This window comes from Pundamilia nyererei, unplaced genomic scaffold (assembly GCF_000239375.1).
Source record: "Pundamilia nyererei isolate P.nyererei 1_Seehausen unplaced genomic scaffold, PunNye1.0 scaffold00012, whole genome shotgun sequence".
In the NCBI taxonomy this organism is placed as follows: Eukaryota; Metazoa; Chordata; class Actinopteri; order Cichliformes; family Cichlidae; genus Pundamilia; species Pundamilia nyererei.
Window position 1 is genome coordinate 3,377,897 of NW_005187413.1, and position 12,031 is coordinate 3,389,927.

A 12,031-nucleotide genomic window follows, 5' to 3' on the forward strand; every position below is an offset into this window, starting at 1 on the left:
CGTGTTGCTTGCCTTTCAGAAACATGTATCAAGGTTTCCATAATGACCTCAGCAGAATACCTTATCATACACCAAAATAAAGTTATGTTCAACAAAATGTATTAAGGGAAACAAAAAAACAAAACAAAAAAACAAACAAACAAAAAACAAACAACAAAATACTCTTGTCCATGTAAAAAGGTCTAACTATTACAACTTGATTAAAACCCACAGTGGGCATACACTTGCCATTAGATTCTTAATGCTGTGATGCAATGTAATAACTAAAGTGATAACAAGAAAACACTAATATTTTACAAATCTGTCAAAACCACATTTAGAACAAACAAAAACAAAAATAGTGAATTCACTGAATTGAATTCAACTTTTTGTTTTTCCCCAAATTTGAGCAAATCTCATGTATTGTTTAGCCACTAAAATATTTTTTTCTGTTCAGGAGTGCAGGTAAACAAGTGTAGTTTGACAATCTAATAAAAAAAATAATGTGGAAATTCATTTATAAAAACAAACATTATAGCTGAGCGTTAAAATAGACATTTTAGTTAAAGAGCTTCCACATACTGGTGGATTAGCTATTATAGAAACATAAAACATGATTTTGGTAATACCAAAGTACCAGAGCTGTAATGACCAATACTATGAACTGCTTTGGGGGATGATTGGGGAAACTTTAGCCTTAATTAAGCATTAATCATATAATGATTTAAGTTAGGCATCTTTATTAGCTTCCTGAAGGACCCTAATCTTTCCTTGGTGGAGACCTGGATGATTATTTTGCCCATAAAGACCTGGATGTCATTAAAGTTTCCTTAGCAAAGTTACACACAAGTTTTTCCACATTATTTTCAAACCCACCAAACGTTTAACAGGTACACAGTTAGTTGGTGAGTAACTTTTCCACAGAAAAAATTAGAAATTGCGATTGTTAAGATTGCATGATAGGGACTGCAGATTTCTCAGGGGCTTTCCACCAAGAGCTCGCTGAGAGATTTCCCCAAAATTTAGGGGATCTCTTGTCACATACCAAAATGCAATTTTTTCACAGGCTCAATTATCCCTGTCCTACACACCACTTTACATTGCTCTGAGACAAAAACACATTTTGGGAGAACTAAAGATGAAAGACGTTGCACACATTTGCACTTGAGATCATACAGGAAGTCATTTGACAGAAGGTGTCAGCAAATTGTGTGAAATGCACTTCTCATAGGGGAAATGCAGAGCAGAGCAACACACTTTCTCTGGGGAAGTGTTTTATCACTGTTAACGCAGCAGTGCACACCATGTTTAGTTACACCAGAAGGCTTTTCTTATAGCCCAACTTTCACCAATTACAAACAAAGTAAGAATCAGCTTGTTTTGTTGACACTTCAAGACTGATAATGCAAAAAGAAAGAAAGAAAGAAAGAAAGAAAGAAAGAAAGAAAGAAAGAAAGAAAGAAAAAAGCTCAACACATGGAGATGATGGAGTTGATTAAACTCAGATAAATAAAAATTCTGAATCTGATCTGTTCAGATAGAGATGTTGCACTTGAACACAACCATAAGGAACAATAGGTGTAGAATTCAAGTGGAAAACACGAGATCTGCTTGGTCTCAGAAACTACAGTATTATTTCCTTGGGCAACAACAACTGCTTGTACTGGTATGCATAATTTCACATACTCTGACATCAGTTCTAAAATTTTTGAAAGCTCTTCTATGCTAAATTCTGTCACATGCAAAATGTTTGGGGGTTTACTTGCATTTAAAGCTTATTTCCAATTCCTCCCACAACATCTCAGCTGGAGTCAAATGTGGGCTTTGACTAGGCCACTAGTCTCGCCACATAATCCAGCATTTCTTCTTCTTTTTGAGCAATTCTTTGGTGGATTCACTAGTGTCTCATTGAAGGCTCCACGTCATCTTTTGGACAGATGGCCTCACATTATCTTTAAGCACTCTTTGCTGTGATTCAGACATATGAATCAAGCGCCGCAACACCTCAATCTTTGAGGCAGGGGAACAAACCCAGACTGTTACATAGTCACTGCCATGCTTCACAAGTGAACTGAGCTTCTTCTCCTAAAAATCTGCCTTTGGTTGTTGCCCAAACATGTTTGCTGTTACTGTAGCCAAACAACACTATCTTTGATTTGTCTGTCCCGAGCATATTATTCCAACAGACCTGGTCTTTACAGATATGTTTATTGGCAAACTGTAGCTGGTCTCTGATGATATTTTTAGCCAGCAAAGGATTTTTCCAAGCACACCTCCCATGCAGGTCACATTTCTGCAGTCGCTTTCTGATTGTAGCCAAAATCACTTTGACACCAACAGTTGCAAGAGTCACCTGCTGATCCTGTGATGAATTTTCTTGTTATTGTAAATTTGTTTCTGCATCAAACACTCCACTCTTGTGGTTGAATTTGCTGGGGTGGAAACACCACTGTGAACACTACTTGTAGATGTTTTATTTTAATTGTAGAGCACAGTTTATTTAAAATCATTTGGACTTTTTTTTATTACTTTGTCAGAACTATATGTTACCAATTTTTTCTCTGAAGCTCTTTAGATAGTGCCACGGTGATTCTACACACTTCAGTTTCAAAACGAACACCAACCCTTATATGTCAAAGATTTTATGAGACTTGTTTCACCTGTCAATCTTTAAGAAGCCTGTAGTCACTGGCACCAAATGAAGGACCCACGGTTCTAATTCTATGGATTTAAAGGTGTGATAAATATTGAGGTATGAATATACTTTTTCACATGGCAGTTGTGTTTTTATTGGCTCAAATGATAGAATTAAATAAAAACGGAAAATCTGTTGACATTTTTTTTTCATTTTGAGTGACAGAGTCTGTAGGCACCGTTTGAAAGAAGATCAAAAATTTGCTCCTCCAAATATTTTATGTCAAAAACACCCACACTTGTATCTACATAACTACGAATGGATGTCATGGGTGCACACTAATGACAAAAATATTGCAATGAGCTCACTGTGGCTCCCACACAACAGAAACCAGTGAGCTGAGTGAACAGTATTCCTAATACTGAGATGTGTCCAAACAGAAGAATATTGTTGTGCTGCACGAGTAGAAAGTCAGTATTTTGGCAAAATGTTGGAACTTTTGAAACATTACATTTTTAACTCTGTCATTTCCAAGTTCCCTCAAACTGATGAAATCCTATCAAAGTTGTTTCTATATAGTTTTTCTCATAACAAAGACACGTTTATTGCAGCTGCTCCAAAATGACGCAGGGCTTTGCTTTTCTTTTTTTTCTTTCTTTCGTTTTTCTTTTTACTGAGATTCAGAGATTATAGAGCTATGAACCTGGTTTTTTTTAAAGGCTGTGGTTGCAGGAAGTCGGAATATTTCATAAGAACATTTTCACACATGTAGCAAACACTGGGTGTGATTTTCAGGCTGCACAACATGTTCTATTACATCAGTTATAAAAGTGGTGCACAAGACTAAATATAATTTTGTGTTGGATAATTGTTTTGCAAAGTAGAATAAATACTTTTACTTAGCTAAAATGTATAATTGTACTCGAGCAGCTTAAGTAGTGCACAAGTTGTATAATCACAATATCTCTGAATTGCCAAAAGTAAAGATACCTTATAGAATACCACCTTTCAGAATCAAGTGCATTGTATTATATTATATTGTCTTTAGTTTTTTTAGTTGTTGATTATTTTAATTGCTTATATGTAAATGGGTAGCCTAATGTATACTAATTACATTTTTCACTTCAGTTCAATTTATATTTAAATAGTGTCAATTCACAAGGCATCTTACACTGTAGGGTAAAGACCTCACAAAATATGAAAGAAAACTCAAACTATCGGGCAACTCCTTATAAACAAAAAACATGGGGAAAGTGGGAAGGAAAAACTCCTCTCCCACAGGAAGAAACCTCCCAGAACCCCCATGGCTCTGGGAGCCATCTCCTGTGACCGGTTAGGTGTGAAGGGAAAAAAAAGAGTGCAGAGGAGGACAGGACCAAAGGGACACTATGGAAGAGAAAACAGAGCTTAATAAATACGAAAACTGTTTTAAACATTTGTAATAGTGGTATATAAACATGAGAGTTGGGTAGAGAAGAAATGCACAGTGCATCATGGGAAGCATCCCAGCAGCCTAAGGCTATTGCAGCACAATGAAGGAAGGATTCAGGGTCACCTGATTCCAGCTCTAACCATAAACTTTATCAAAAAGACATGTTTCAGCCTGCAGCCTGTGTGTGAAGTGCAACAATGTCATTAATCTGCTAAATAATAAGACGCGAAAGGGTTAAAATAGATGCTAATAATAATGCAATAAGCGCTTCTAAAATATAGGGAATTACAAGCAGGAAGTAGTATAAGAAATACTTCAATAAAACAAAAGTACTTTAAACCTGTACTTAAGTAAACCGGTCGAGTAAATGTACTCGGTTACAATCCTACTGGTCCTCTGCATGCATTGTGTATATAACGTGTATTTTCCTTAATGTTTAGACTAAGAATATTTCTAATGACAAATCTTTGTTCACCACCGGAGCTATAAGTAAATTAGTTTAAATATAATCGCATCTGATTAATCCACGCTACTCCCTCTGTTCCTGTGCTCTGCAGTCAGGTTTACGCCGCTGATGTTCTCGAAACAGATCAGCTAAATCCCGATCATCCACAAACAATATTCCCCTCAGCTCCAGACATCTTCTCTGTTATTGGCAAAGGCTTTTCGGTTCACACACAGGAGGAATCTTAAATCATCCATGAAAAGAAAAGTGGTGAGGGAAGAAGGGAGGGAGCTGGAGGAGGAGGAGCCTCGCGTTGACTTTCACATCCATTCAGCCTTTTTTGCTGCAGCATTGAACTTGCAGAGAGAGCGAGAAAGGGTGAAAAAGGGCAGTCTGGACGTGCAGAAGGCGCTCTGTGCTATTATCACTGGGACTAGTAGGTTTCCTAGCCGAGGCTTTATGAAATGTAAATAAAAAAGGGGACCGCTTTGCGATTCACTGAGGAGTGTTACTGAAGAGGAGGGGCTGGGGACCAAGAGAATAATTATGCACTTTTAGATCGACGTCGCCCTGAACGCAGCGCAGCAACATCGCAGAACCTCAAGTGCGTTTAATCTCCGAAGTTGTGTGTGTCAAGCGGGCGATGATTCACGTCTGATTGTTGCTGTACTATATGGAGAGGACTGCACAAGGGCTAACGCTGCATCGTGGCTACTGAGATTCCTGCCTGAGGATTGCACAATCTGTTCTCCCCAAAAATGTCATCTCAGGCGAAAGTCAAGAAGGACAAAGAGATTATTGCCGAATATGAGACCCAAGTGAAAGGTTGGTAACGCGCAGGCCCGAACGTATTGTTATTGTCTGTGTGTAGGCACAATTGCGTAACTTTACCACAAGCTTTATTTGGCTTCAGTATGCAGTCTTGTGGGCTGGGACAGATTTTATAGTTGTGTGCGAGTCATTTGTTTTCACCAGAAAAAAACGTCTTTTAGTTCATGCATTCAAGCGTTAACTCCAGTTGTCCATCTGGGGTGAGGTTATTACTTGAAATTACCTTGGGTTAACCGGTATCTGTGTTGCGTTGTGTTGAGATGAGTGTCAGGGTTGTGGCATGCCTAGTCTGTATACATATGTGCCAGCTATTAGACCGTCATAATTTGTTTAATAGTGAAGCTGTTTTATTTGTTTTATTTGTTTTGTTTTTTTGTTTTCGTTTTTTTTCTTTTTTATAGTTCTACCAATCAGGTAACCTGAGATTTCCCCCCATATGTATTTAGTTAAACATGTAAATATATCTAGTAAAAAGCCAAAATTAAATGATACGGTGTTAGTCTTTAAAGGGAGTATATTTATGAGTTTTCCCGTCACACTGTAAGGATAAGGAGTGATTGCTCAAGAAGGTCACACAGCCAACAGTTCAGAAAGTCCATAAATAATGTATGCTGTCTGTATGAATTATGAACCATGAAAGGATTTCACTGTCTGCCACTAAATATGTGACTGGCTAAACCACCCAGAGAGAGAAAGAGAGAGAGGAGAGGCGGGAACACTGTTGCTGGATTGGAGCAGACAGTGCAGGTTGTAAATGGGTGGGATATCCTCCCAGCCATTTAGAGATAACTTTAGACGGTACTAGGTCTCAACGCTTGGTGCATCAGCTATCAGGGAAGTAGTTTTATGTAAGGCTACCGCAAAGACAGGGCAGCTTCCTTATACCATAGGTTGATATTTTTCAAACTAGGTAGAACTGGAAAGGTCATTCAACTAGTTCATCAGTCCAATGAGAAAAAAAAATAAAAATACAAAAATGAACTGAGATACTAATGCTTGGCAGATAAATATGTGCAAACCTAGTAAGACATTCCAGTTTGGGTTTGGTTTCATAAATATTAACTATAGGCTATACTTTAGCTAATTAACTTGTCATATTGCACATACATTGTCTAGTAGCAGGCATTTTTCTGTCACTGCAGCACCAAAATAAGCTTGACTATTTTGGTTATGCGACAAGGCAGTGCGGAGCTAAGCACTTTTGCCTCACAGCAAGAAGGTCCTGGATTTAAATCCAGCGTGGGGCCTTGGCGTGTGGAGGTTCTCCTGTGTCTGTGTGGGTTCTCTTCAGATTCTCTGGCTTCCTCCCACAGTCCAAAGTCAGGCATGCGGTTAGGTTAATTTGTGATACTAAATTGACCATAGGTGTGAATGTGAGCATGAATGGATGTCTGTTTCTCTGTGTTAGTCGTGCGACAGATTGACTCACGACCTGTCCAGCTTGTAGCCTGCCTCTCACCGCATGAAGGTTGGATAGGCCCAACACCCACAACCCAGAATTAGATAAGTTGAAAAAAATGGTTGCATGGACAGATATTGTACATATAGGCCTCTCTACACTTACCTTGATGAGATTTAGATTAGACAATCAGCACTTCTTTGAAATCTGTACAGTAAGTTAGCGATAGCGGATGGCTTGCTTAAAGGAGCAAATGGCTAAGCTTATACTAACCCCATTTACCCAGTCACACATATTCACAAAACCACTTTCTTCTACACCTAAACTCCAGTCTCCCTTTTTTGCCAGAATTAAACCTAAACTAAGTCCAGCATTGATTTTTTTTTATCATTTCATCTTTGTTTGAAATGTTAAACTATGATTGTTATAGGCAATTAAAATTTTTTATATCATGATATGAGACTAAATGAATGTTTTAATTTCACACTGGACCCCAGCAGACATTAAACTCATTAATTTTCATGACATTATCATCATATACTAGGAATATGCTAATATATCAGCTTTATGACATCAGCTGACTTATTGGATGTTTATTAACATTTTGGAAAACAAAATGAACAAACACAATCATCTGCACTGGTTATCAGTTAAGAGCTTATCTTAAACGCTGGCATCAGCCCAAAATTTGACCCAGAATGCTTCTTGTTATATACACACATTAGACCTCATTGCTGTTCTACAAGGAAATGTCAAGAGCTTATTAGCATGTGTCTGGAATGAAGAGTATGATAAGCATTTTCAGTCAGAGGTGTGGTGGAGTTTCTCCTTGTCACTATCTCTGTTTGTTTGTTTGTCTCCTGCACTCGTATTCAGACGCTCTTCCTCCGGTCTACACATCAGCTCTGCAGTTGTTAGAGCGCCATCATCTCGATTTCAGGAAAAGCTTTTAAGCTGACATCTTAAGCTCATTTGCAAACTGAGCTCGGATCGGTTCGGAGCTGTGGGAGCTTTATTCTGACACTGACACTGGCCTCCAATAATGCTGAATTGCTGATTGCACAGCAGTTCAACACACAAGCCTAATGCACTTTGTGGCATTTTTCAACATGCCACATTTCAGCAGACAGTCAGGTCTCAGTTACAATTTACGTGGGAGTTTATGTTTTCAAATCACATAAAATGTGTTATAAAATTCTAATTATTATTAAATCTTTCTTTATACTGTTTATAGTATTTCCTTATTCAGCTGAATATTGTTGTTCTAGAGTGTGTAGCTGAGCACCCCGAAGTGTCTCTAGGCTTCTGTCTAATCTGACACTAAAGCACAATTAAATGAGGGGATGCCCCTGTCATGTGTCATTCTGGACTTCTAGTTTTAAAACCCATTATCTTTAATGCAATTGGATCAGTTTGGAGTCGTATGCACTAATCGCTGTAATAGTCCATAACACAAAACCTTTGCAAGATGTGCTGTTGCTATGCTACTACAGAATGAAAAGCAGAGTAGAGTAGTATGAAGTGGAAACGCTTGTGACATTTGTGTTTACTGACAATGCATTTGTAACAACACAGGTGTTAGAATAAGCTCTCTTTCTGACCCCATATTCACTGCAGATATACATCCAGACATACCCCCTTCTGGGTATTCATCAGCTTGAAATAATGCACAGAATGATGCTGTCTCAAAATGTCAGCACAGCACAGCATCGCGACAGCGAAACGACATCTTTGTTGCCTGTTTTTTGGTATCATGTATTAAATGCTGTGCTGACAGTTGAGTTTCTTACCCAGTTTAAAGTGAAAATTGCTTGGAATTCTGATGTTTTTTGGCCTTTGGCTGCACAAACTGTGAGGAGAAGTAATGAAATCTCAAGCAAATAGATTATAGAGTCATGCCATAGCTATTATTACATTAGGAAGACACGTGTCCACAGAACACAACCTTGATTTGTACCAAATTATGTCAACGTGTCACTCTGGGTTAGACTTTGTATGACTAGCCATGCATGGCTAACTAACCGCAGAGATTGCTGCTGGCCATCGCAGTAACTACTTAGCTAGCTTGAATGGGATATGTGGGTGCCAGTGATATGTGATATTTGTTCCTTTATCCTGCAGTGATGCAGGAGCTCAAATAGGGGGAAATTATGGTTCAGCTGTGGTTGTGCATTGGCACGAAATGCACAACCACAGCTGCAGAATGCGCACCTACCTGCACAGAGTGTTTGTTGTCAGATGGGGGCAGTGACAAAAAATGTGTTACAACCAGTCTGTGAGCTACTCCTGCACGTGCTGTTGTTGGTCAGCAACAGAGAAAGTCAGAGTTTTAACATACAAAGAGCTGAAGTGAAAACAAGTGTTAGAAACAAAGTGTCCACTGTAGGCACCATCTATAATTTCCATACTATATTTTTTCTTTTTTTTTCTCTCTTCATCCATTCATGGTGAATGATGTTGCCCCCAAACGTTGGTCCTTGTTCTGGCTCACGTGTTAGCCAAAAAGCATTCTGCTGTACTTATGCTATTACGGTTATGTACATTGTCTCTTACCACACCACACCACAATTGTGCTTCGGTTGCACCAGTTGTGCAAAAAATACAGTATGAAAAATATAGACTGCAGTTGCAGTGGACAGCTTTAATTGTTTGTAACACTCAGTTTCAATTCAGCCCTCAGCAGCTCAAGCAAGAGCCCACAGACTGATTAGGTTACATATTTTTAACACAGCCAGGTAGACAGGGTGTCTGAAGCTACCACCACCACCACTACCTACCACCACTAACCCATAATTTCTCCATTCAACTGATGCACAGTATCATGCACATTAAGCACTGTGCAGTTGGGATTTGGAGGACCGCTGGGGAGCAAGTCTGCATTGGTTAAAAACACCATCTCAGAAAGCAAATGCATACACAAATAGACACCATTGCGATACCATAAATTAGAAATAATTTGTAGAGCTACAAGGCAACAAGCAAAGATGCCCCCAAATTCAGGTTGGGTTTGCTGTCTGCGTACTTTGTACTTCCTCTATGATGCAAGCAATTATACAAGTTCTCTTTATTTAATTAAGCTGCAGGGTTACCATCTAAGTCTCTGTAAGCAATTATTTTTTGCTGAAAATGCTTGGTAAAGTTACCACTGCGTCTCTGGATGTTAACCATATGGTTTAGAAGGGGAATAGCTACAAATGTCCTATTAGTGAATTTCCACAAGCCTTTAGGTGTGGAACATTTTATTCACTTTGGCTGCACACTGTTCACATGCAGAGGAAGCATGTCTGGCTCAGTATTTTATGGCTCTTGTGTCACCAGTGAAAAGATAGAAAAGTGTCAGATTTAGAGAGCTTTTGACGCTTTTTTCAATGTATATAATTCACTTGAACTCCTTGCTAGCTCTGTGTAATTATGCATTACACTGCAAAGGCTTGAATGATTCATCGAAAGTACTGCAGTATTGCACAGTCCCTAGTAACAGTTTAAGTTCTAAAAATAACATGCTCACAGGAGAGCAAGTGCAAATATCACAAGTCTGTTTGATGTTTCCTTTATAAATTTGTGCAGTGAAATCAATTTACATCAACTCATTATATTGTTTGCTCGCTCTTTTAAACTCTCCCCATACGATTAAAATTATTTCAGTCACAGAGGCCCACAAATTGTGCTGTTCAGTGGTCTATTTTAGCACATAACCATTCCTTCTGTTCTGAACCCGATTGCTGTCTCATTCATCATCACAGACTGTTTGTTGAGTATTTCGAAGCAGAGTAAGTTGCCCTTGTCCTTGGCCATTATGCTAAACAGACTGACTGCTGCAACTGTCAGAACAGGGAACTGGCCTGCTCTCATTGAAATGCCTCCAGAGGCATGTAACCAGGCAACTGGGCAACTGTGGGGACCATGAGGGGTACATCTCCAGATAGCAAGGGACTACATATTTACACAGATTTTCTCACTCTCTCTCACTCATTCACATTTTTCGCACACAGTCATTTGGGGGAGGATTAAAAAGAAAAAGAAAAACCTTTTATTCTAGATACAGGAGCACCATTTAGATGCTAACAAATGGCCTTTTCTTCTGCTGAGCAATCTTTTCCATTGATACATTTATACAAAGTGTCTTTCAGTCCTCAGGATCTTATGCATGGTTGTAACAGAATGTCATAGTGGAATCTTCAGCCATCTCAGCTGTATCTTGTTGTCTTGTACAAAGAGAAGCGTTGTTTACCCCGCCCCCTTTGTAGTTCTATGACTGATTAATCCAGAGATGTAAATTTACCAGTGATTCAGTTCAGCGTGGTGTATGGTAAAATAACTACTGCTCTCTCTGAGATCTGTGATAATGCAGGAGAAGTCTGGGCAGGAAGTTAACATGGTTGTTTATCTGCTTTCAGCAAAATTACGCAGCACTAAAAATTTCCTCAGCAAAATTCTGCAATACAGAGGGATAGTTACAAGGAGGCTATGATTAAGATTTAACGAAACATAAAAGTGCTACATAAGAGCTGTTTACTGTTTTCAGCATCCGTTCTAGCCAACTCCTATGGATGCTTGCTGCTTTTTTGTATGCGCATTGGCAGTAGCAGGGTATTTAAACACAGCCCTCAGTCCTGACATGATATATGGTTCACAGCCAGCAGCCTCTTAACCTTCGGATTTATGACAGCCTTGCCATAAACTGTACGTGGAAGACATTGAATGTGATTTGTTTTCCTTTTTAGTGTTAATGTAAGACTGTAAAGGGGATTTTACTGTTTTATTTGATGTTTTTATTACCTGAAATCCCAGAGGTATTCAGGAATAACCAGTTGGAATACCAGTAGGGACTGTCTGGTCGTGGTGGGGGTAAGTCATTAAAATATGGCCACAGAGAAGAAGTTCAGGAAGGTAAATAATTATATTAGCTTTAGAGTAGAAAAACATGTCTGAATACCTCCTGAAAATTGACCGACATACTCAATATAAAAATCTAAAGCTTGTACTAATATTGCTTCTCTATCAAACATCCAATATTGTCCCAGCTGTATTTATAAAAAAGGACTGAAATACATTTATCCCTAATTCTCATTTTCAATGAACAGAATCAGACTTTCCAGATGTCATGAAAAGAAACCACAGTAATCTTATAATTGTAAGAATGCCTATGATTTGTTTTCTCAAGTCAAACTTCTCTTAAGGCTCGCTCAGCACAATGCATTTTGAGAAGCTGACCTATTTTATATTTTCTCTGCTGTCTGCTGTAATCATCAGACTTGCATCTCATATACACGTGTGCTACCCCAGCATTTGGTCCCCCCCCCCCCCCCC

At 38.7% G+C, this 12,031-nt stretch overlaps 1 protein-coding gene across 2 annotated transcripts in view; it reads left to right on the plus strand.

Annotated features, from left to right (window-relative positions):
• Window positions 1-4,830: 4,830 nt before the first annotated feature.
• LOC102206996 (SLIT-ROBO Rho GTPase-activating protein 3-like) overlaps window positions 4,831-12,031 on the plus strand; it is a 36,372-nt gene continuing 29,171 nt past the window's right edge. For both annotated transcript variants that reach the window (XM_005724499.1, XM_005724500.1), the window contains exon 1: window positions 4,831-5,316. In XM_005724499.1, coding sequence (XP_005724556.1) covers window positions 5,250-5,316 — 67 coding nt within the window. In that variant the 5' untranslated portion in view covers window positions 4,831-5,249. The remainder of the gene's footprint in view (window positions 5,317-12,031) is intronic.